The sequence below is a fragment of the Hippopotamus amphibius genome, chromosome 9 (genome assembly GCF_030028045.1).
Source record: "Hippopotamus amphibius kiboko isolate mHipAmp2 chromosome 9, mHipAmp2.hap2, whole genome shotgun sequence".
NCBI lineage: Eukaryota > Metazoa > Chordata > Mammalia > Artiodactyla > Hippopotamidae > Hippopotamus > Hippopotamus amphibius.
Window position 1 is genome coordinate 32,942,796 of NC_080194.1, and position 26,100 is coordinate 32,968,895.

The following is a 26,100-nucleotide window of genomic DNA, read 5'->3' on the forward strand; positions in this document are numbered from 1 at the left end:
CCAAATCTTGAGATTTGGGACTCATTATCATAAGATCTTGGGCTTACCTTCATGAGATTTTGATCATCAATTTTCCGAGCTAGGTAACACTCTTCACCTCTCCAAGTCTTGCACAAAATAAGTGAGCACCAAAATTCTGATTGGCCTCTGACTTAACTCCTAATGGCAACTGTCCTTCCCCAGTGCCAGCAAGTAGGGGTTGGAAGGCCTGGGCCTGGGCTTCCTGGGATCGTCTTTGCTTGATGGAATATCAGGAGGGCCTGTTCTTAGCTTGGATTTAACCTGCGGTTAAAGGCTGGACTCCAGCATTTCCAAGGCTTTGAGTTTTTGGTCACGCCCTCCCTAGAAGCTCACAGGGAGCTTACCTACTCACGAGCCAGAGCAGCTGGGCTGGAGCAATGTCCACTCTGCCTGGACCCCTGATGTTAATCACTCATCATGGCATTTTTAATAAGTCTTGGGATTCCTGCTGAAAACCATCAGAGTAGCAGGAGTATTTTATGCCCTTTGAGCAATTTCATAGCATCTGGGCTGCTGCCAACCTTTACTTTACAAGGGTTTCCTCCTCACATAGTCCAGGGAGTGCAAAGGCAAGCTGGCCCCTTTCCAAGGTCATTGAGTCCATGAAGACCACTGAGTTCTATTAGTCTATTTTTCTCATTTTCATTTTCTGAACTACTCATGGTAGACAAATAGAGAGCAGGTAGAATAGAGAGCCTGGCACTCTAGCCCTGGGAGAGGAAGAGCTGGGTTCTCTTCCTGGCTGTGCTGATTTGGGCACGCCTGGATGTGTCAGGAGCTAAGAGGGCGTGAGCATTCAGAAGCCCCTGCCTGGAGCCGCAGGGCATGGGAGCACGGGCCTGTACCCTAGATCAGCCCGTGGGGAACATGCAGATGGATTCAGGCAACCTTATATCCTCGGTGCCATGTTGGATTTCCCAGGCATGATTGCACTGTGAACCCAAAAGTAGGTAACAAGCACTCAGGCTTAGGCCCTCTTCCCTCACTTATTGATCTTGCTTGCTGCAGGATTTAGATCCCAAAGAAACTGGATTCTGTGTATAAATACTCTGTCAGCACCCCCATCAAAAGGAAGCTGAGTTTGTCAGTCTAATGCCTTCCCTTGGGTTCTAAGGATACATAGTTGTAAAAAGAGGCCATTTTCCTCCTGGAATGAATCTGTGATCGTAGAATGCTGTTGAAGGCTGGGACGTGCAGCAACCTTGGCAGGCTGCGTGGCAGAGTGACAGAGCAGTCTTTAGAATCAGGCAGATGTGAGTTTGAATCCCTGCTCATTCCTTACCATCTGTATCATGTTGGATATGTCATTTCAAGTCTGATCTTGGAGTTGTCTCCTTTGTCACTTGAAGATAATAATATGTGGGATTCAGGACATGGACTCTAGCCAGGATGCCTGGGTTGGCATCCCAGCCCTACCCCTTCCAGCTCTGTGAAACTGAGCGAATTCCTCCACCTCTCTGTGCTGTGGTTTCCTAATCTACGGAGCAGGGATAATAATACTGCCTGCCTTGAGTAGTATCATGGTTATTGAGAGAGTTGAATGAGTCATATATAAACCCAGTTTGGAACAGTACCTGGCATGTGCTAAGTACCAAATAAATTCCCATTAGCTATAAATATCATTGTTTGTAGGGTAGTAGCGAGATTTCAGTATGATGAGAATCTAGAATAATGTACAGCACTTCATATGTGCTTAATATACAATTGCTGAATGAATGAATAAAGAATGGGATGGACTGACGTAAAGCTCTGAGCACAGTGCCCATTATATCGTAAGTGAAGGGCAGCACCCACAGAACCACAGCCTTTCTGCCTTGGCCGCTAGAACCAGCGTGCTGGGGCTGGCCTGGACTGTTGCCAGCTGATCATACACATTCTTTCCCAACTCTGCACATCTCTTCCCAACTTGAAGTCAGTGGCATCAGGTTAGTAGCCTGAAATCAGTTATGGTGGGAGAGTATTTACACTGTAGACAGTGGCAAATGTTATAGACTGGTTTTTGTTTGTTGAGATAGAAAGAGAGAGAGAGTTAAACATTGATTGGCACCCAACACACATCCCTGACTGTCCAAGGGACCATTTTTACATCATCTGCCACAATCATCTTTAGAAACCAGTTTCAACCATTTTGTTGCAGGTTATAGGATCTTTGGGAAAATAAGTCATTTGGGAGCAGATAAGAGGGTGTTGGTGAATGTTGAGAGCCTGGCGTTGGAGACCCCACTAAATAAGGAGTGCATATCTCATGTGGGTGTTGGTGGTCACTAATGCCTGGCTATGAAACAAAAGAGTAGACCCAGAAACAAATGGCTGAGTCTATTAAGTGATAATTCTGGGATTTGAAATAGATAAATTAATGCTTGGAACTTCCCAGGAAGATTGTGACATTCTGCCTGGACCCTGTAGCCGTATTATATATGCGATCTGTGTGGCTCCTAGGTGGAGACTTTCTCCAAGTCCTGATTGAAAAGAATCTTTTAAGGTCATTCCAGATCTACTTCCGTATCAATCGACTTTGAAGGAGTGCAGCTATTAAGTATGTGGGATAGAAGAAGAACTGCATGGAAGGCATTTGAAAACTGCCCAGGGTTTGAAAGCTTGTCTGGAGTGATCTTAAAGAAAGAGCAATCCACAAAACAAGGCTGCCCCTGGGCTGGGTTCTCAGGCTGGTCTGTACTTCTGGGGTCACAGCTGTCCAAACCCAGCTCACCATCATTCATCAGCAGGACCAACTGAGTCCACAGGCCCCCTCTAGATTCTTCAGGAGGTGGGTGGGTGTGGGCTGGCATCTTTATTGTATTTTTTAGATCCCCAGGTGAGTGGATGATCAGCTAGGCTTGACAGCCGTTGCATCCTGATGAATAATCTCGCTTTTAAAGTGTGTTGACGCATCATTTGTGTTTCAATGGCCCTAAATGGCTTTAGAGAAGAGCCAGTTCATCTTCTGATCTGAGGAAGACCAGCTACTGTTCACTCTTGGAGGAGTAAGCAGGAATGTGCTGTGCTTTTAATCTTCAAATTAGCACCATTGACGACTAGCAATTATCAGCACTTCTCAGCGGGGGGGCTGTTCGCCCTCCCCTCCCAGGCAACAGGAGGGAGGGAGCGGCAACTCTAATTCAGGCTGGGCTTCGGGAGACGGCATTGAGCTTGAGGCAGGGCCGGAGGGCCTGAAAATGTGGGGGTGGGGAGAGGGGTCAAAAGGCACTGCCGTGTGCAGAGAACAGCGGGGGACCTACCGGGGGCCGTTTAAATCATTACATCCAAAGATGCCCACATAGAAGAACCAAGTACTAAGTGAAGGGCTTCCAGTGGAGGGCAGCAAGACGGAGCCCATGGATATGGGAGGATGAGGAGAAAAACTATCTGGTCAGGGAGCAGGAGAGCCTTTTTCAGAGTCTGAGCCCTCTATCATGGGCTGAAACCACACATAATTCTAGAGGAGGCTCCTTTCCCACCTGTTACAAAGCCAATCTTCATTTATTTCAGCTGTTACCAAGCTTGGCTGCCCGTCACAATCTCACAGGGAGTTTATACCTGTTACAGAATCCTGTTATGGGGGCAACTCCTACTCAACTCCAGCCAGTTGTTGCCAAGCAAGAGTGCCTTGCAGGCCAAAGAAATATGTCTGTGAGTAGATGCAGCCCCAGAGCTGCCAGTTTGAAAACTCATACATGCTCAGATTTCCAGAATGGGACCTCCGTTAACTAAGAGCTCTGCAGGGTTTCTCGGCACTGCTGACACTTTGAACTGGATAACTTTGGATTGTGGAGGGCTGTGCTGTGCCTTGTAGGATGTTTAGTAACAGCCATGCCTGGGAGCACCTTCCCAGTTGTGACAATCAAAACTGTCTCCAGATATTGCCAAATATCCCCTCAAGGGGTGAGAATGTGGCAAAATTGCCCCCAGTTGAGAACCACTGGGCTAGGAAAGTAACAGAATGTAGGTCTTCTAGCTTCTAACTTCAGCCCATGCCCCTCTGTCTTCCCACCAACTGCACCAAGCAATGCTTCTCAGGTCCAGGAGGCCCGGTCATTTAAGAGCCCTCGGTGTCAGGGAGCACTGAATCAGTGCCTGAGATTCTTTTTCAAAAATCTCTCCCTCTCCTGCTCCCCATTCCCTCTCTCTGCCCCTCCCTGCCCCCTTTTCCTTCTCCCTCCCTTCTTCTCCCTTTCTCTCTCCCCCCATCTACCCAGTTCCTCTCTGTGTGGAGTATATCACATGCCTTTAAACATCCAGTAGAATGAAAGCTCCATAAGGACTGCCCTGTTCACAGCTGCAGCCACAGCAGCTAGATCAATACCTGGTACATACTGAGTGCTCAAGCTTTGTTGAATGAGTGGCCTCTCCCTTCACTCCTACTCCCCCCAAACCTAGAGCGGACCTGGGAAGTGATCATCTGAACCCTGAGAGAAGAATGAAGAGCTGAACCTGGTTCTCCACAGCAAGGCTGGAGAAGCTGTTTTACAAGGATGCCTTCCAAAGAGTGAAACCCCATCGGACGTCAGTTTCCTGATCCTTTATTTTTCTTTATGCAAGAGATAAAGAATATTTCATTAGGTGTTTAAATCAGATTAACAGCCATCGTACCAGACTTCCGCTCAGCCTGCATAATGTTTCTCTTAGGGTGACCCCGTGGAGCTAATTGCTTTTTATGGGAGCAGCACAAGGGACACATGTAGGGAGGGAAGAAAATGTTCTGTTTGACCAGGCTGGTGAATTTTGCATTTTTACTTGGCATCCAAGTCAGAAGGGGGAGAACAGCAGCCTGAACTTAGTTGGCTCTGCGGGGAGGCACCACCTGGGGATGGTGGGGAGTGGCCTGTGACCTCCTAAGAGATGAATGGTGTTTTATCAGCATGGCTTCTGAGAGTGCTGATTTACAGAGGTCATTCAGATGTCAGCAGAGCAGGGATTTGTGGACAGCAGGAGAGGGCTGGAGGAGCAACACATGCAGGACATCATCTGGCCCCATGCAGGGTGCAAATTGTATTTCTCTGTCAACATGGGCTAGTTACAGTTTTGCCATTGATTCTAAATCTGTGACAAAGTCACAGATAGCAGACTCCCTACCTCCTCTTTCCCCAACACATTAAAACAAACATGAAATACAGCCTTCCCCTTCTTTCCACAATTATATTCTTGTTCTGTTCTTACCAAGATACTTTATTAAAAGTTATTTATAGATATTTCAAAAAACAACTTAAAGTAGCTACCAAAGGGGGAAAGAACAGTAAAAGACAATGCAGCTTTTAGACTAGAATTCGAAAATCAAAGCTTTAGCAAAAGCAGAGAAGCAAAAATGCTGATAGAACCCTGTGATTCATCATTATATTGGTCTCTGAGCTTCCTGGCAGCCTCAGCGAAAAGGTAAATATGACAGGTTATGTGTTTGTGTTTGTGTTTAGGTATAAAGAAAGCCACAAGTTCTTTATATGTTTTTTGAGCTAAGTTCTGAGAGGTATTTATATGTTTTTTTGAGCTAAGTTCTGAGAGGTATTTATATATATATATATATATATATATATATCATTATATATATATATATATATACACACTATATAGTAGGAAATATCTTACATAACAGTTTTCTAGAAAATATAGAAGGACTTTTGATATAGTTCTTTCTTGCTTTGGCAATTGGCAAAAGTTAAAGGAAAACATGAAAATCTAATTAAGTAAATGGACTTTGCAAAGACTGAGCCAGTGTTATCCAGGCCTTAAAAAATTTTTTTTAATAGCAGTTGTTTGGTTAGGGCTAAGGGAATTCTCTCTTCTAATCAGTAGCTAATATTTGGGATGCAGCTGGCTGAGAACAGAATTGCTGGCTGGTCCACCAGGAACCTTTATTCTATTTCACTATTAACAGAGCTCAGAGGTACAAGGGAGCAAGCAGCTCCTATGAGAAGCAAAAACCTTTTCATCTCTTGCTGCCACCTTCTAAGCTGGCTCTTCTGTGTCTGATTTCATTTCCTGTGCATCAGGAGTTCACAATCTTATTTTAACCCCAGCACTGTTCCAGAACAATAGACCCTGTTTTGTTAGCTTTTGTGTATAGCAAACCACCCCAGAAATTCAAGGCTTAAAACAGCAACTATTCACTGGCTCATGATTCTGCAATAAGAGCAACTTGTCTCCGCTTTATGATGTCAGCTAGAATCATTCATGCATTTGCAATCTACTGGTGGTTGAAGGAGCCAAGATGGCCTTACTCACATGTGTAGGGCCTCAGTGGGGTAGCCTAAATGACTGGGGACTCCCTGGGCCACTCACCCTCTAGGAGGCTGGCTCCAGCTTCCATATTTAGGGCAGCAAGAGATGGAAAGCAGAAGCTGCAAGGCCTCCGGAGGCCTAGGCCTTGAATTTACACAGGGTCCCTCTGGCTGCAATCCTGTTGTCCCAGGGTCAGCTGAGATTCAGTGTGCAAAGCAGCCACCCAGGATGTGAATTCATTGAGGTGTGATTCATGGGAGATCATTTGGTGGCAATTACCCACAGCCCTGTCTCATCAACACCTTGGTAACAGTGGTCCCCATAGGCAGTGATTCTCACCAGGGTGGGGACCAAGGAACAGGTTTTTCCTCCCTAGCGGTGGTTATTTGGTACTAGCCCAGTTCTCATCCCAAGTTTTTGCACTCACCACTTAATGGCCACCATCAAAAGCCCAAATATCAGGCTTTATGAGCTCTATTTAAAATTTCAAAAAAGATATATGAAGAGTGGTCCTTTAAAGTGATGAAACAGTAAGTATTTTAAGAGGGCTCCTGGCAACCACACTTGAAGACCTTGTAGGCATGGGGTACCCTGAGCTACACCACTGTACTGCCGATTTCCTGCCATTTGTGAGACACTGGCATCCCTAGGCCTCCCCAGTCAGTGGTGCCGATAGGAGAGCGTGAAGTTATTTTCTTATTGGCAAGAGTGAGATGCACAGTGTGCTGCTGTCAGCCCAAAAGTCAGCTGAATTTTCTCCAGGCTGAATGAGAACACCTGACAGCCCCCACCAACCCTAGCTGAAGACAAGGGTCACACTGTTTAAAAGGGTGAGTTGAATGACAACAAAAGCCACACGCTCATCACTTCTGCAGAAGCTGGAAAGCTGGAAGAGCTAGATAACAAAGACACTGAATAACAGAATCAGGGGAAAAAAACATTTTGACTTCAGAGAAATGTAGATCTTTAAAAAGATTGAATTAAAGGGGAATAAATGAAAGATCCTCTTTTGGCTCCGAGCATGCGAGTACACGCACACAACACACCCATACACACACACAGGCATACACGAGTGCACCCACCCACACATGCACCATGGAGAGATGGGCTGGAGGAGGCCTGACTTAGCAGAACCATGTGAAAAGAAACTGTTAAGTGTATGTTTCTAGTCAGGTCAATTTATGTCAAAAAGTAGGCAAGGTTAATGTGACCTTAAGCTATTAAGATATTCATGGGCGCATTGATTCTAGATTAAAGGAGGTGATTGGTTCCCTCTATTCTATATAGCTCAGTTTACTCCGGAAAAAATAGGCCAATTTCCAGCTTCATAATTTGAAAGTGTTAGAGAAAAACTAACATATTTAGAGAGAAGTTCAACATGATAAAAAGAACTTGAACTCATGAGATGTGGGGAAGTACAAGGAGGAACTGAAGACATTTGACCTAGAGAAATCCTCAGCAAGGACTTAAGGATGGTCTTCAACTCTAAAGGATTGTCATGTGGAAGAGGGACTTGATCTGCCCTCTATGGCCCCCAAATAATTCTTGGACCAATGACTGCAAGGTTGAGGGACTGTGGCATTTGGAGAGAAAGAAAAAAGAACATCTAATAGTTGGAATGGATTGTATAGAGTTCTCTGTCATTGCAGGGGCTGGATGATTACTCATCGGGATACACAGAAGAGATTCACACCTTAGATGGGTAACTGGTTCAAAGTGAACTTTCAAATCCTGTCTAACTCTGAGGTCTGGGGATTCACAGGGACCTGCCCAAGGTCACAGAGTGAGGTAGTAGCTGTCTAGCACAAAAGTCTCCTGCCTCCCTCTCAGCAGATTTGCCTCAGATTTACAGTTTCCCTGTCCCCTTGATGATAACTCAAGCAGTGGTGCACACAGCAGCCTAGGGGCCACATCCTACCCACCCAGCCAGACCTATTTGTTTGGCCAGCATCATGTGGTAAAAGACACGAACTCAACGTCTGTAGGAAGGCACACCAATTCCGGCAGTGACCATCTTACTCCACCGCCTTCCTGAGTGGGAGGCCACTGCACACATTTCTATCTCTTGTTTGGCCCCTGTGGCCTTCCTGCTTGCAGACCTTGGACCTAGGGGCAGGGCCGAGCAGGAAGAGGTGGTCCTGGACCAGAGCGTATGAAGTGGGCTTTGTCAGCCAAAGCTGGATCCCCCAATTTCTAGGAACGGTCACCACCCCCATCTTTTACAACTCCCAGTATGATGGAAACTGCAAAAAGGAGAGAAAGTGTTATGTGCTTTTCACACATGTCAATCCCATTTATTCCTCGTAACAACCCTATTAGTTTCCTAGGGCTGCAGAGTACAACATACCACAGACTGGGTGACTTAATATAGATGTATGGCCTCACAGTTCTGGAAGCTAGAAGTCCAAAATCAAAGTGCTCCATCTGAAGATGATAGGGAGGGACCTGTTCCAGGCCTCCCCGCCCAGCTGCTGGTACCCTCAGATGCTCCTGGGCTGGTAGATGCCCATCTTCTCTTTGTGTCTCTCTACACTGTCTTCCTTCTGGGTATGTCTGTCTCTGTGTCCAAATTTCCCCCTTTTATAAGAACACCAATCATATTGGATTAGGACCTAATGGACCTGTCTTAACTTGGTTAAATATGTAAAGATTCTATTTCCAAATAAGGTTGTAATCTGAGGTCTGGGGGTTAGACTTCAGCATATCCTTTGCAGGGGAACAATTCAATCCATAACAGTCCACCCCCTGATCCCCTCCAGTTCATGTCCTTCCCATCTGCAAAATACATTCACCCCATCTGAACATCTCCATGGACATCAAGAACTGATTTAGTAACAGGTCACAATACTAATGCATGAAAAGCAGAATTAAAATGCAGTGTTGCTGATTCCCAATGCTGTCCTCTTTCTACCACCCTGTGTCCAGCCATGGGGTGCACCCACCCTGTGCCAGGTGCTGTGCCAGCTGCCTCATGGCCTTTTCTCACTCCTGGTGGCTGCCTGTCTGGCAAGGCCCCAGACTGGGCCCCAAGGGACACGCAGCTCCTACCATGCTCTGATAAAGATGGGGCTCAGCCCGGGTGGGTCTGTCCCAGGGCCTGGGCCTGGGCCTGGGCAGGCTGGGAAGATGGGAGGGGGGTAACTGGAAATCAAGTCCCAGGCAGGTGCTGTGGTTGGAGGGCAGGGAATGTGGCCCTCTCAGGCCATCATTTGGGGCGAGGGTGATATCACAAGGCGTTGCCTGAGCGGCTACGGAAAACACAATGAACGAGGCTGCTGAGGCCCTGTTCTGCTGCTGCAGGGCCCATGTACAGTGACGAAGGTGCAGGGGAATCAGATGCTTAGCCAGGCCCAGCCACAGCCAGCAAGAAACCAATGCCAGCCACTTACATAGATGCAGCTCTTGGTCATCCCCTTCCTGGAAAGATGAAGGTCCAGGCAAGGAGAGGGTCTTTGCAGATGGAGACTTCTCTGGGCATTAGGGGAGGACAGATGGAGGGCACTGGGGAAGAAAGAAGCCCCCGAACAGAGGAGAAGAATGGGGCTTGTGAAGTCATTAGACCTGGCTTGAACTGAACTCCCCCTCCCAGGCTGCATGGCATTGGACAGATTGATCAACCCCTCTGAGCCACATTTTCCCAGGAGCTTGTTGTGAAGATTAAATGCATCACGTGTGTGAGGCATGGGACCTTCTTGGTGTTGCTGGGCTCAGTGAACGCCGTTTTCGCCCCTGTTTTTCCTTTCAAAGCTGAGCTGTGCTGGCCATCTTGGGGGATGCCGAGGAAGACCTGGGGGAGGGGCCTGGCCCCCCTCCTCTCTCTGGGGGTCAGCGTGAATGTGTTGATTGCCGCTGCCTTCGTTGTGCTGACAGTGCTTTTTCTCCCTCGCAGAGGAGCTGAAGGAGAAGCTGACAGAGTATGTGGACAAGGTGAACGACCAGAAGCCGGGCTTCATCAAGGTCGTGCGGCACAGCAAGCAGGAAGGCCTCATCCGCTCCAGGGTCAGTGGCTGGAGGGCCGCCACTGCCCCCGTAGTGGCGCTCTTTGACGCCCACGTGGAGTTCAATGTGGGCTGGTAAGTGCCCGTCGGGAGCTGAAGAGGATGGGTCACAATGCGGTCCAGGGGCTCTGGCTCAAATGGGTGCAAAGCCTGCTGGGCTCTCAGTCATGATGGAGGAAAGGAAAGACCTGGGTGTGTGGGTGACCAGGCCACAGGGCTGGCCCTTCAGGATAGGGGAGGGTCAGGGATCAATAGGTCAACGCACAGTGTCTCAAGTGTTGGTGGCATTAGGTGTGACTCTGGCTGGTGTGGTCCTCTAGGAGACATGATGGGGGAGAGGGGTAAATGCTCAGGGGTAAATGCTCAGGGGTAAATGCGAGAGTTCCAGTCCGGCTGAGGACTAGGCTGCAACCCCCGAGAAAGGGAGAGCTGGACCAGACAGAAGCCCAACCCACAGACAGGAAAACGTCCAAGTGAGCAAAGGGATCTAGGGTGGCTTGACGTTGTCATAGATGCCCTGCGCTCCCCCAGATGCCAGGCCAGAGGTGGCACAGAATCTCAGGTTCTTTCTACTGATACAACTAGGTCTTAGAAAACCTTTCTTTCTCTGCCCAGGGTGCTGGGTGGGGCAAGGCCTCAGTGGCTTCAGCCGAGCAGGGACAGGGCACAAGAGGCCAGCATCCCTGCTGGCCAGAGGGCGTGCTGTGGCCCCCTGTGTATGGCTTTGCAGAAAGCCTGGGAGTAGGGGCCCGGGTGCTGGGGTTGGCCGCGGGTACCACCCTAACCACTACACCTGATGGCACTGGGGTCTGCTGTCCCCCCTAGATTTGAGGTGCCACCCTCTGCCTCCCCGGAGTGGGGTGAGGAGGGCCCTTTAGCAGGAAGGAGCAGCAGGCATGCATGCAGCAGGACTGGGAGAGGGCATACTTTTACATAATAGGCCCGAATTAAGGCTGTAATACAGCCATTTGTTATAGTTGAAGTCCCTGCTTGCCATTTGTGACTATTTAAAAAGCATTTTCATTGGATTTATGGCCAGGAGAGGAGAGGGACACTTACTATTTCAAGCTGATTTGAATAAACAATTATGCAACAAATGCATTATTAATGAGAAGCTTATCATTCCCGTCTGCAGACATTTTACTTGCCTGGTGCCCGCAGGAGCTCTGGGCTCTGTGGAAGCCCGACTCCCCACTTCTCCTTGGGCAGTGGGAACGTGTGGGGAGGGGGTGGCACGTCTAGGAGGACCAAAGCAGCGTCGCGTGATGGAGGAAGTAGGTTTGTTCTCACCTCCGTGTCTCTGCCATCCTCATCTGCCTTTTCCTTCTGGTTAATACACTAAATTTTAGCAAAATCAAAGCCCAAGTTGAAAGCTTCCCATGGGACCTCAGATCTGTTCCTTTCTTCTTTCTTAAGTCTTGATTTCTTTTTTCCTAGTGGAAAAAGGGAAATCAAGCGGACACCAGGATCTAAGGCACTAAGAATCTGTCAGCTCAGCCTAGGACATGCTGAAGGAGGGGTCAGGCCTCTCGCCAACACAGAAGTATGGGGGTAGGATGCCGAATAGGGACTCCTTCCCAGGATGCAGAGCAGCTCTCTGCTGGAGGAGATGGCCCAGAGTTCCTTCCTCCTTATGCAGTGGGAGGAGCTTTAGAAGGTGCCAATCTCCCCTCTCTCGTCCCCCCCCCCCCCCCCCAGGGCTGAACCCGTGCTCACCCGCATTAAGGAGAACCGGAAACGGATCATCTCGCCATCCTTTGACAACATCAAATACGACAACTTTGAGATAGAAGAGTACCCGCTGGCCGCTCAGGGCTTTGACTGGGAGCTGTGGTGCCGCTACCTTAACCCCCCCAAGGCCTGGTGGAAGCTGGAGAACTCCACGGCCCCAATCAGGTAAAGCATCCTTACCTGGGGGTCTCTCTGTTTTGTCTTCCAGGTAAGGGCTGCCTTCCCAGCCCAATCCTTGTTCCCAAAACTCCAGCCCCATTGTGGGGCGAGGGGGTATGGTGGAAAGAAATTACAAATGACCTTCAGTCACAGCTTACAGCCTTCGATGATCCCTTTTAAAAGAGCTGTGGCACCCAGAATCCATTCAGAGGCTCAAAGTTACTCATTTCAACACATCCCTGCGGGACCCCTGCTGGGTGGCAACTGCTGTGCTGGGTGCTGGGGATCCAGAGTGCCCAAGACTCAATTCCTGCCCCAAAAGCCCAGAGTCTAGTGAAGACAGACAAAATAATCTGAATAACAAATTATTCCCCATGCTGGGAGAAAGTGCATGGAAAGTGGGGAGAATCCTTTTCAGAGAGTGTAGCATTTGCACTTGTTTTTAAGGGCAAGAAGGGGATTGCAAGGTTGGGGCAGGGACACTCATACTCGAAGGAACAGAGTGAGTTCATGGACACAGAGGAAGTTCAAAGGGACAGGAAGGAAGGAGGACAGTGAGGAGGCAGCTCCAGGCAATGAGGCTGGAGAGACGGGGAGGCAAGACCAGATGCCACAGCACCTTGTACGCCTGGCTGATGTTTGAGCTTACCCTGTAGCACTCAGACAAAAGTGGCTGCAAACTGCTGTTCAAAGATCCCAAACTCTTTCTGCCTTTGCTGCTGCCTCCAGAGACACCCAAGTGACTCCTCTGTGTGGCCTCTATTTTATGGGCCAGGACTTCTGGGACAGTCATCCCCGCCAGACCTTATTTCTATCTGGTTTATCACAGACCAGGTGCCTTTATGCTTCCTGCAAAGTCCTGACCATTAAACACACAGATGGCATCAGAAGGTGGCCTAGGGGACAGTTGCTGAAATGAAAGAGGAGATTAGAAGCTGATGTTGCTTTGTATCATGTGAGGGAGAAAGATTATGAAAAATTTAATTGAAAGTGAGAGATTGCTGTCTAAGATGGCATTTTTCCTTGCCAGAAGAAAAGAACCGGATTCACGTTTAAAACAGCATGGAAGAGAACTCCACCTAGCTTTCCCGCGGTTGTCTGTATCACCTCTCTGTTAGGCCCCTGCCACACTTTTGTGTTGTTAGATGTTTGCTGGGAGGTCGCTGTGTGCGAGGGCCTCTTATACACATGGTCTCATCTGCTCTGCGTCATAACCTGGTGACAGCTCACTGTGTCATTCCTGTTTTACAAGGTGAGGAAAGCAAGACTGACAAAGGGGAATGGCCCTGCCAAAGGCTCCAGCCAGTGCAGCCAGGATCAAAACCCAGATCACTGGATTCCACACCTAGCTGTCATCCTCTTAGGCACCCACTGTTGAGCTCAGAACTGAATTCTGCTCCCAGGTGTGTTGACTGCTAAAGCCACTGTACAATGAGCACTCTTGCAGAGACTGCGCTGGTAGGAGCTGCCTCTCTTCTGCTCATCTCTAAATGTATCAACCTGGCCTTAATCAGTAAACCCTCACTCTAGGTCCTTGGCAGAGAATATCATCTCAGCCTCAAATTTTCCATCACCTAATTTTTATCAAAAACTTAACGGAGAGAAATTATAGTAATGGAAGATTTTGAAAGAACATTCTCAGTTTTATATCTGAATGAAGGTAGCCCCACAGAAAACGTTGGGTTATACAAATGTATCTTGCCCTCCTTGGAGCTGTACTTTAGTGTTTGCCCACACACGATGTAAGCTATAAAAGGAGCGCAGAGGTATCTTCTATTGTGTTCTAAAGGTATGGCTTTAAGATTGTTGTTCACTACGTCCCAAAGTGACCCCTTTAAGAAGACTGACGTGAGAAATTTCTTTCAAACTGCAAGGCTTGCTATTCCTGAGGAATTAGTATGACATTTCCACATGGGAACTGTAAACCTTATTTCTAAGACCATGTATGTTCACTTTCACCTTGGCCACCAGGAAGCTCAGGATCAACATTGTGAGTCCACTTTAAGAACCATGAAGGAGGACGTATGCATTCTAACTGGCCTCTAATTTTTGGTGAAATTTTAGTCTTTTCAGACATTTATCTATTTTTTTCAATGCATTTTACATTTTCTTGTAAGCTATTTCTAATCCTTTTGGGAATGAGGCAAGATATAAATCAATAACACTTTCAGGCTGAGTGGGTCCACTTAATACCCTAGCCAGTTAATAAGTAATAGACTGAGGGGGCCTGTGCTCTTCCCAGAGTAACTGTTTTAGATTCTGTTCTTTTCCTAACTGGGTCTTGCTTTTTAGGGAAGGCTCCCTTGTCCGTATCCTGGAATGCCCTACCCTGCTCAACATTTCAGTAACATTGAGGAAAATGCTGAGAGTCCACTCTGCAGGGCTGATGTTTTAAAATCACCATACACTTAGAAAGGGGATTCTCTGGGCTTATTCAGTGTGCAAGTGCATCTTTCAAAATGATCTTCTGAGTACCAGTTATGTCCCAGAGGTTTTCAAGTGCTTTACATTATTTAATTTAACCCTTGTGAGGTTACAGTTGATTCTATTTCATAGATATGGAATCAGAGGCTCAGAGAGGCCAGGGAACTTCTTTCAGAGATGCACAGCCAAAATGGGGAAACTTTCCTCAAGCACTCACCTCTAAAGCCAGGTCAAATGTCCCACACCAGAGTAGGAACTCAGCCTAAAGGAGAGATGGATTGAGGTGGAATGACTGCCCTGCATGCCTGCGGTCTGTGGAAGCTGAGGCCATTCAGAATAAAAAGCTGTAATTTGAAAGCAGGAGGGGCAGGGACCCCAAGGCACCGATCTCTGCCTGAGCAGCCTCCTGCATCAGCATTCTCCAAAGAAATGGCCTGCAAAATAGCTGTTTCTCCACCTTGATGCGTTTCCAATTTCAAAGATGAGTCCATTTGCATTGGAGTGACAGTTTTCTCATCACTGAGGAGTCTTCACTTCTCCTTTTCTTTCTCTTCCCCTCCAATTCCTCAGCCGCCAGCTGATAAGACACTACACAGGAGCTAGAAGTGGTAGCAGTGTGCAGTGGAACAACTCAAAGTCATTTGTGTGAGATGATGCTCTCAGCGGAGAAGCAGCCCACACGCGCTCGTGCTGATTCACCAAATATGAATCTCTCCTCATGACGTTCTGCGCCGCATGTCTGCACACAGCCCTGAGCCCCGTGCTCACACTCACGAAGGAAAGGGCTTCCAGGTCCTGGGCCCACCCGCTGCTGACATGTTGCTCCAGCTTAAGACCGCTGCTGAATTCCAACCCAGACCCTCTACCTAAGCCCTGCCTGTTGGATATCTCCCCCTAGTGACCTACAGGCACCTCAAAATCAGTTTTCCTGGCATGGAACCCCTTTTCCTTCTGAAACCAGCTTGTTCTCTACACGCCCCCCCCCCCATTGATGGGTGGCCCCCAACCCACCATCACCCAAGCAGAACGCCAGCTGGCATCCAGATCCCTCCCTCTCTCTTGCCTTCATAGTTCACCTGTTTCAAAGTTCTGCCAATTTTACATCAAAATATGTCTTTAAATAATCCCTATCTCCATTCCTGGTACTCTGGTCCAGGTCTTCATCATTGCTCACCTGGATATAGCAACAAGCTTCCCAACTGGATTCCTCGATTTCTACCCTATCGCCTCCAGTCAATCACCCCACAGCTGCCTGAGTATTCTTTCTACAAACACAGATCTGCTTATTACCACTGTCTGCTGAAAATTCTTTGTTGACACTCCTTTATCTACAGATAAAATCCAAATGATTTACTGTGCTATCCAAAGCCCCAGCGCATGTCTCTAAAGGGATCAAGGTGAAGGGGGGAAAGTTGGTGTGGGTGCCCAGGTAGAAACAGAGGCTGGGTATACAGTTCAGAGTGCAGGGGTCAGGGCAGCCAGAGATACAGACATGCAGTCTAGACTGGCAAGCTGAGCCTTGCTTCTCTATGCTAACACACATGCAAGCACCCCTGGAAATGATGGCTGGTTCCAGGACACGAGCTGTCTCCTGCTGCTCTGATGAAACAACCTCACTGGAGTAGCTAGTGAGGGTGGACCCAGAAAAGCTACTCAGAGAACGCAGCCCACACCAGTTCCAGCAGCAAATGAAGGGAGAAGACCAGATCCTCCTGGCAGGAAGGCAGCACTGCTCTCACTGCTCTGGCAGCTCCCATGAGAGACCCCCTCTGCTAACCGCTGCCCATCTCCCCATGCCCTGCAGGAGTCCCGCCCTCATTGGCTGCTTCATCGTGGACCGGCAGTACTTCCAGGAGATCGGCTTATTGGACGAAGGCATGGAGGTCTATGGAGGCGAGAACGTCGAGCTTGGGATCAGGGTGAGCAGGGTTCCTCACCGGGAGGGCATGGCTCAGCTCCCCAGAGGGTGAGTGAGTCCGGGGGTGGAGAAATGGGGCTCAGGGTTGAGGGTGGTGGACTGATTCTGGACATCCTAACCTTGGTCCATGCGTATGTGCTCAGGGCTGGTGGGGATGGATGGAGACACAGGTTGGGACCCATACGATTTTCAGGGAGAAAAGAACGTCAGCACTGGGGCGGGGCTATGGGAGAACTGAGCTCCCAAATCAAGGGAACAACATCTTGGTTAACATCAAACACAGGCTCCTGAGGGGTGAGCCAAGGGGTGCTTCAGGAAGGGGGTGCTGAGCAGGAGGGACCCTCCGAGTCACCTCCTTACACTGTCACCTCCCCTTGGGATTTCTCACTCTGCTATTCTCCGTCTCCTCCACAGTGGCCCGCAGAGCCTTCCTAAAAGCTTGGTCGAGAGAGGGCTACAGAGAAATAAACTCATGGGGAATAAACAGCAAAACACAGCCTGGCTCGCTGCATGCAGGTTTCGGCCCCACCACGTGTTGGTCAGACCCTGGGGCCCGTACACACCTCACACCACTTTCCACCATCCGGCCCCAAGGCACGGGGCCCTTTGCAGTTACCAATGTGCCGTGTGAATCCACACTAAGCAAATGTAACTTCTCATCCTACGGGAGCGTTTCCGAGGCTCTGGCCCCTTTCCCTGGGCCCATGAAAAGGTAACTCCAAAATGAACCCCTTCCCCGTGACTGAGGGACACGTTAGGTCCCTTGGCAGGTGACAGAAATGTGCTCGTGGATACGATGAAGGACCTTGTGCAATACGGGGGAGCTCCCCCGCCCCCGTCCAGGCTGTGGTCCTAGCCTCAAGAAAAAACCAGCGTACAGGCTGTGCTTGTCCCCACAATGGCCCCCACGGTCCTCTCCATAGGGATCTTCCAGCAGCCTGGCACCGCGTGCCCTGCAGGCTTGCCAGCCCCTGAGCAGCCCTCGTGCCTGCTGGTGTTCACGGCAGTCATCCAAGATGTCCCCCCTCACTGCCAGCCCTCCCTGCAGGCCACCCAGGATCTGCCTGGTTTCCACTAGTGACCCCACTCTTGCCTCTTCAGCCTTACTGTCTGTATCTGGTGTCTCTTGTTCCTAATCTTTGGTTTCCTCTCAAGGACTCCAGCTTGAATACACCCTCCTTACCCCCTACCTCCAACCCACTAGGCAGTCAGCTGGCCCTGCACAGCCCTTGCCCTGCCCTGAGGGGAGCCTGGGCACCTCCAGTGAGCATCTCACAATACCTACAATGCCCTGGCAGGCAGTGTGGGCCTGACATGCCGCCAGACTTAATACTAGGGCTTTGAGGTCTCGCAGCAGGAGCAGCTTGTCTGAAGCCAAGCTTAGGAAACACTTCCAGACACCTGTATTCACTGAAACCTAGAGAAATTGCTTTGGAGGCAGTCAAGATGCATGGGCTCATTGGGGAGCTAATATATTCATAGAGGACAGAGCCCGCATAATCACCCTCATTTCTCTGCTCTCCCTACACCAGTCATTTACTCACCATTTGCGTCCTCAGCATCTCATTTCCGCGCACTCCTGGATAAATGCTTGCCCCCAAACATAATATTTTTCACTAGGAGTTGCTGCCGGGAATTGGCTGAACGGGCAGGACCACCTCTAGTCACTTACGCTTTCTGGGTAAAAATGTCTGGGAAAGGAGAAAAGAATTAGATTTGTGAACTCTGCTTCTAACACATATGTGAGTCAATCACAGAGTGGTGGGAGACTTCTGGCTTTTCCTTGCCTCGATTATAAAGCTGCTCTGGAGTGTGGGCCTGGGTGAGGCTTTCAAACACTTGTTTAAAATTTGGGGGTTTCGTGCTTAGGGTGTAAAATACAGTATAAAATGTTGCCTGGCTTTTTTTCTCTGTCTCTTCCATTGCATTTGACAGAGGTGAAGTCATGGGGTTGAAGGAAAGATGGTTTTAAAGCTGGGATCCAACAGCTTGTTGACTGACAGAGCTGAGGACAGCAGGAGGGGCTAGTTTACTTGAATTTCAATTCCAGGTCTCTGTTTAAGGGATACAGAACCCTCAACCATCTTCAAAATAGATTTTCACATTTTGTGTTATTAACATTTTTCTTTCATGTTTATGAATTAACATCTCAGTGCTTCACTTTCCCCACCTAGGATCTCCCTTCAATTACCCCACAGGATTGTATGTAAAAATGAGAGACATTGCTTTCCTCCCCTCATTTATTCAGAGAGGCAACTTATTCAAAGTCCTTACCCATTTGGAACACAGAAAAAGACCTGTTTGAACAATTATTCAATACCTGCTCTGGCGCTTTACTTGTATCATCCATCTACAAAACACCCTAAAAAGCAGCTACTATCATAATACTCCTTTTTCCAGATGAGAAAACTGTGAAATGAAGAGCTTCATAATATGTTCTCAAGGTCAAAGGACTTATAAGAGGAAGAGAAAAGATTTAACCCCAGACCTTTATGATTCAAAAGCCTCGCTAGATATACCACAGTGATAGGGATAAAAGTCTTTTGAGCATTCCCAAAAGATTATTACAATGTCCATGCAGCAATTTCCTTCTGCTCTACTCACAATCATGTCTACTGAGTTCTCATTTAAAGCCTTATTCTTATTTTGCACTCAAAAACAAGCCTTTCCCCCTCCAATTTATAAGTCCACAACTCAGTGGGAAAGAGAATTGCTATGGGCAAGCAGAATGAAAAGGATGAGCTGTAAGAGCTGACACTGAATAGGAGACAAAAAGATTATACAGACGATGGCTATAAAATACTAGAATATATACGAAAGTGTTCAAGAGCCGGCAAGGAATTAAGGAGTTGTTAGAAACTGTTATGGGTTGAATTGAGTCTAGTTTAAAACATGCTGAAATTCTAACCCCTTGTACCTGCAAATATGATCTTATTTGGAAATTAAATCTTTACAGATATAATCAGGTTAAGATGAGATCACACTGCGTTAGGGTGGGGCCCAATCCAACATGACTAGTGTCCTTATAAGAGAAAGAAGGTTTGGACACAGACAGACACAAAGGGAAGATGACCATGTGAAGATGGAGACAGAGACTGGAGAATGCCTGGGGCTACCAGAAGCTGAAAGAGGGAAGGAAGGATCCTCCCCTAGAGGCTTTGGGGAGAGGATGGCCTACCAATACTTGATTTCGGACTTCTAGCCTTCAGAACCGTGAGAGAATAGGTTTCTATAGTTTTAGGTGATCCAATTTGTTGTACTTTGCTATAACAACCCAAGGAAATCAATACAGACACCAAAACCTAGGTGAAAGTAGGAACCAGAGAAAGCCTGAGTCCATTATATTTGAAGAACATGGTGATTTGAAGTTTATGATTTCACAGTTTCATGGAGTACACAGAGAACAGGATACAAAGCCTAAGGCTTGACCAGCATTAAGAATCTAATAGAATATCCTCTACTCCTTACCTCCCATAGACCTGGGACTGCAAAGGCCAATCATCTTAGTATAAAGATGGGGTAGAAATACTCTCACCCACATTTTTGTCATCAGAGTGAAAATTGCCTGTCTCAATCTTGTGCTAGGAAGAAAGGAAAAATTCTCCTCTGTGAATCCCTCCCTTGGATCTATCATTTAAAATCAAAATACCTCATGGTTCAGAAAATCTCAAGAAGAGAATTTAACTTAAAGTTGTTAGAAGTTCTTAGGCATCTGCAAAAGTGTACATGAATCCTCTCTGGGAAAGACCCCTGTAACCCATGTTTTTTAATCATGAAACAGACAAGGGAAAAAGAAAGAACCAAGACAAACACCAGCAAAAGAAATGAATAGCCAAATTTGATCTACAAAGTCTTTAAGTATTGAATCTATCAGATGTAGGATATAAGATAAGTTGTATACTATATTTAAATAAAGAGATTGAAATTATGAGTAAGAAGAGACTATAAAAAGACCAGTCATATTAGGATAAAAATAGAATGTCAAACATGTAAAGTATAAAAATGCAAATTAAAAGCTTAATGGATGGATTAAACAGCTAGATGGATATTGTTAACGTGGAAAAAAATGAGTAAACTGGAAAATAGAGCTGAAGAAATTATTCAACATCACCCCAGGATGACAAAGAAAAAATATGAAAGAAAGAGGTTGAGAGACATGTAGAAATGAGAGGGAGGGTCTAATATCTTAGAATTCCAAATGGAAATGATAGAAAGAGGATTAGACAAAAGCAATATTTGAATAGATAATGAGTGAAAATGTTCCCGTGCTGATGAAAGACACCAGTCCTCAGATTCAGGAGGTCAACCTATCCGAAGCAGGATAAATACAAAAATATTCACATGTAGACACATCATAGTGGAACCACAGAAAGACAAAGACAAAGAGAAGATCTTACAGCAGTCAGAGAGAAGATAGACTACCTAAAATTTAATGCTAATCAGAATAACAGTGCATTTTCAGATGGCAATAATGGAATCCAGAAGACCATGAAATAATATCTTCAATACGCTGAGAGAAAATATCAGCTTTTATATGTATACTCAATTAAAAAAATCCTTCAAAAACTAAGGCAGAAGAAAGCCATTTTCTGACACACAGAAACCAAGTTTGCTACTGACAGATGCTCACTAAAATACATTTTAAAGGATATACTTCAGGTACAAGGAAAATGGACCCAGAAGGAAATCTGGGATAAAAGGAGAACAATTAGCTCATATATGAGTAAATATAAATATATAAGTAAATATAAAGAAATATTCGGGGTAACTAACCCTTTAGCAATGTATTGTGGGATTATAACAACAAATTAAAACGGCAGTGCGTGATGACACTTGCAAATAAGTTGGGACGGGGTGATTGTAAATAAAGTGCTCTAAAATATTATTAATGAAGATGGAAAAGATTCTGGTTGACTTTAAATTCTGATAAATTCACCATATTAAAATTTCTAGGGGAGCCATGAAAATCATAGGTATAGAAAGTATAACTTCCAAGTAGTAGAGGGGAAGACTGAAATATGAAAATGGTAAGAAAGAGAAACAAAACAGGTGGTACAAGAAGAAAACATATAAAACGGTAGAAATAAATCCAAATATATCAGTAAATATGGTAAATTTACATGGGCCGAATTAAAAAAACTAACATTTTTAGACTAGATTTTAAAAATTATCTGTAGGCTATTTATCAATGTAAGCCTGAAATATAATAATACAGAAAAGTTAAGATCTAAGCAGGTGGAAAAAGTCATAACAGGTAAATACCAATCAAAAGAAAGTTGCTGTAGTTTTGTTAATATTAGAAAAAAATACCATTACAACATGCTTTAGGATAAATAAGGAAGATTTTTACAAGATGATAGTATGTTAAGCTCACCAGGAATATATAACAATTATAAGTTTTTATGTACCTAATTGCACAGCTTTAATTTATAAGAAGTAAAAATGGATAGAATTTCAAGGAGACATCAATGGCGCCACTAATGTAGTTGAGGATTTTAATACATTTTTCCCAGTAATTGATAAACCAACATAATTAATAGTTTGAATCAAATGGGCATATGTACAACACTGTATCTAACAACTACAAAATTCAACAATTTCAAGGGAGTAACATCATATGAAACATGTTATCTGACCATAATGGAATTAAATTGAAAATCCATAACTAAAAAGTATAAGCGGAAGCCATATTTTTGGAAATTGTAGAACATTTCCAAATAATTTATAGGTCAAAGAAGAAATTATGTTAGAAATTTGAAAACATTCTGAACTGAATGATAAGAAATATACTACGTATTACGTTACGTGAAATGCAACCAAAATAGCACTTGAGAAAAATTGTAAATCAAAACAGTATGGTATTGGCATAAAATCAGACACATAGATCAATGGAACATAATAGAGATCCCAGAAATAAACTAATGCATATATGGTCAATTAATTTACAACAAATGAGCCAAGAATATACAACAGAGAAAAGATGGTCTCTTCAATACATAGCATAGGAAAAACTGGACAGCCATATGCAAAATAATGAAGCTGAACCATTATCTAACACCATACACAAAAATTAACTCAAAATGGATTAAAGACCCAAACATAAGACCTGAAACCATAAAACTCCTAGAAGAAAACATAGGCGGTAAGCTTCTTGACATCTGTATTTTCAAAGCTCTTTCCCTACAATCATCCTATTTAATGTACACAGCAATCAAGTGCTATCAGCAAGCCAGATATTATTATCCTAATATTGTTATATGATTTCAAATGTTTATATTGGCCAAAAAAGTTAATTCATTCTTATGGTTTATTATCTCATTATTATAATCATTATTTTAACAATAAAGATAACAAGAAATCAATTTAAGTACTTTATATACTATAAAGTGCTCCATACGAAACATGATCATATCTATTATTATTATACATGTAAATGTACACATTGCATAGATATACAATCATGCATTTCATGTAGTGCTTTATTTTTTTAAGCGTGCTTTAATTTGTAAGGTGTATTATAGTCCTACTATAAGCAAGTCCCATTGCTTGGGTCTTGGTGACAGTCACCAAAATTCAAAGTACTATGTGAGAGCATACAACCTAGATTACAGGCCCATGCTTAGCTTCCAGGGGTCAAGGACAGGACACATATGCCTCCTTTCAGGTTCCATGGGCCCAAGTATTACACATGATGTGGATCCTCATATAGGAAGGGAGTTTAGAACCTAGGTTCAAATGTCTTCGGAAACAAGTAATATAATATCTAGGATATTGTACTCCATATTCCAAATACTTTGTCATAAATGGAATTTAACAAAAAAAAACAAACTTCTTTATTATGAACAACTTCAAACGTATCCAAAAATAGAGAGAATAGTGTAGTAAATCCCTTTGCATCCATCACTAAATATCAACATTGCCAATTCATGGACAATTTGGTTTTAATCTGTACCCCTACCCAATCCTCCCCAACTACAGTTATTTTGAAGCAATTCCCAGACATTACATCATCAAAATTTTTTTCAATATGTATCTAAAATAGATAAGAACTCTTTAAAAGAAATATGATCACATTACTATTTCAGTGCTAAAAGTGTTGAAAAGAATTCCTTAATACCATCAAATATTTAACGGGTGTTCAAATTTCCCCCAATTCTCTCATAACATTTTTTACTTTGTTTTACAACTTGTTTGCTTGAATCAAGGTCCAATTGATTAATATATCTTGCAAATCTCTGTTAATCTGCTGGATTTCTTTCTCCATCTCTTTTTTCTCCTTGTAACTTATTGTTAAAGAGATCAGGTTATTTGTCCTGCAGAGACTCCCACAGTCTAGATTTTCCTGATTGCATTCCCCTGATGTCATCTAACATGTCCTTCTGTTCCGTATATTTCTTCTAAATTGCTAGTTAGACCTAGAGATGTAGGTTCGATTTTGTAGCAAGAATATTTCATAGGCAGTACGTGCGCACTTTCATCACGAGGTACTTAATGTCTTGCTGTCTCCCCATTTGTGATGCTAGCAGTCATTGCTGATAATTGCTTAGATCCAGCAATTCATTAAGGGTCGCAAAATGGTAATATTTTAATTTTATTTTTCCTTCTTTGTTTATTAGCTGGAATAACTTTTATAAAGAGACATTTACAATCATCCATTCTTTGGTTGCCTGGAAGTACAACAAAATTCATTAGGAAAAGTCAGAATAAATAATTCTATTACAGCTTACAAAATAATGAGTTGATTCTCTACTATCTTCCAAAGGGAGCCAATTAGGTTTTTGAGTCTTATTATGAACTTATGGATTTAAATATATTTGATGTATTTCAATTCATTTTATTTAATATCTTTATTGATCTGAAATTTTTTCGCCTTTGGCCATTGGGAGCCTATTGACATTAGTTCCTCAGGGAAAGAGTCCTTTTGCCTCTTTAATGACTTCCCTGCCAACAGGAATGTTCCATCTATGCATTTCCCACTCCAGACCTATAATCAGCCATTTCTTCTAAGGAGCTCAGCTTTCTTTTAGTGACAAGTGGTATTTAAAACCACAACCTGGGCACTAAGTTTGCTCTTTGCTACTGAGTTGATCTGCGTTTCTAAGTCTTTTCAGTTAGAGCTAGAAATTATTATTTTTGTAGAGATAAAACACTCTAGGCATTCCTGATGATCTCTCTGAATCAAATTTACTACTATAGGGTTTTTACTTAACTTCATCAATCTTATATCTGCATTTCCTTTCTCCCATGCCAAAAGTTCTGGTTCTTAATGACACCAACATAATTACTTATTTTATTCCCCAGTTTGCACACAACTGTCTCAGAATACTATCACCAACAATGTGATTACTAGAAACAGTTTAATTTTTTTGCATTTCTTTTTGTTTTTAGGTTGTATTCCACTAGAGATGTATGGTCAACTTACCATGATTTAAAGTTACCTAGAATAGGTCCTCTTGTGTGCGCTTATCCTACCAACCTAATCAACAGGTTCATTTCTTTTATTTTGCTTTTGATTGTTAGTAAATATTTACATAATCCCAAAGTCAAATCTACAAAAGAAAGCCTATTCAGAAAAGTCTACTTGCTGTTATTGTCCTCTTCATCCTATTTCATTGCTACCTCTACCATAAACACTTTGTTTTACTTTACACTTTAAAAAAATAAAAGGAAATATGTATGTATTCATATCTCCTCTTTCTTAGATAGATGATAGTATACAATGTACACTTTTCACTACTTTGTTCTTTTGTTATATAAATTTTTTTCTGAAGATTACTTTACAATAGTTTATAGGGATACTCCTCATTGCTTTTTCATAGCTGCATGGTATTCCAGTGAATGCACAGTCCATGGTTTATTCTGCGAGGTTCTTGTTGAGGGCATAATGCTATATGACTCGTCTTGTGCACCCAATTTTTCATGTTTTTCTGGATTATTGTTTGAATAAGTTCCTAAAAGTGGAATTGTGAGATCAAAGGGCAAACGCACGTGTAATTTTGCTAGACGTCATCAAATATCCTTCCAGAGGGGTAGTATTTTTCCCACTAGGAATGATGGAGGTGCCTGTTGCCTCACAGTCAACCAACAAAGTATGTTGTGGAATTTTTGGGGTTTTGCCAATCTGACAGATGAGAAATGGCTTTCAGAGTAGTTGTAATTTGCATTTCTCTTATTAAGAACTAGGCTGAACAGCTTTTCACATGATTAAGGCCATTTGCATTTCTTTTTTCCATGAGCTTTTCATATCTTTGGCCCATTTTCCTGTAGGATTGTTAATCTTTACTTTATTTTTAGAATCTCTTTGCACATTAGGGATGGTAATACTCTACCTATCATATACATTGCAAATATTTTCTCCCAGTGTGTTACTTGTCTTTTGTTTCTTGTCTTTTGATTTTGCTTCTGGTGTTTTTTTGCCACACAAGTTTTTTTGTTTTTGTTTTTGTTTTAATGTAAGCAAATATGTTAGTCTTTTTCCTTCTTGCTTCCAGAGCTTAGTCAGAGTAAAATTTACCCACTATAAGGGTAAAGAGAAATTCACCTATGTTTTCTTCTAATACTTGTATGATTGTATTTTTTACATTTTAATCTCTGATTCATTCAGAATTTATCCTGATATATGGTGTGAGGAATGGA

General features: G+C 44.4%; 1 protein-coding gene across 5 annotated transcripts in view; it reads left to right on the top strand.

Moving 5' to 3' along the window:
• GALNT18 (polypeptide N-acetylgalactosaminyltransferase 18) overlaps nucleotides 1–26,100 on the top strand; it is a 332,353-nt gene that overhangs the window by 227,393 nt on the left and 78,860 nt on the right. For 4 of the 5 annotated variants that reach the window (XM_057748638.1, XM_057748635.1, XM_057748639.1 and 1 more), the window contains exons 4-7: nucleotides 10,124–10,307; nucleotides 11,931–12,128; nucleotides 15,117–15,191; nucleotides 16,351–16,465. In XM_057748638.1, the coding sequence (XP_057604621.1) occupies nucleotides 10,124–10,307; nucleotides 11,931–12,128; nucleotides 15,117–15,191; nucleotides 16,351–16,465 (572 nt within the window). The remainder of the gene's footprint in view (nucleotides 1–10,123; nucleotides 10,308–11,930; nucleotides 12,129–15,116; nucleotides 15,192–16,350; nucleotides 16,466–26,100) is intronic. The other variant, XM_057748636.1, reaches the window with a different exon arrangement.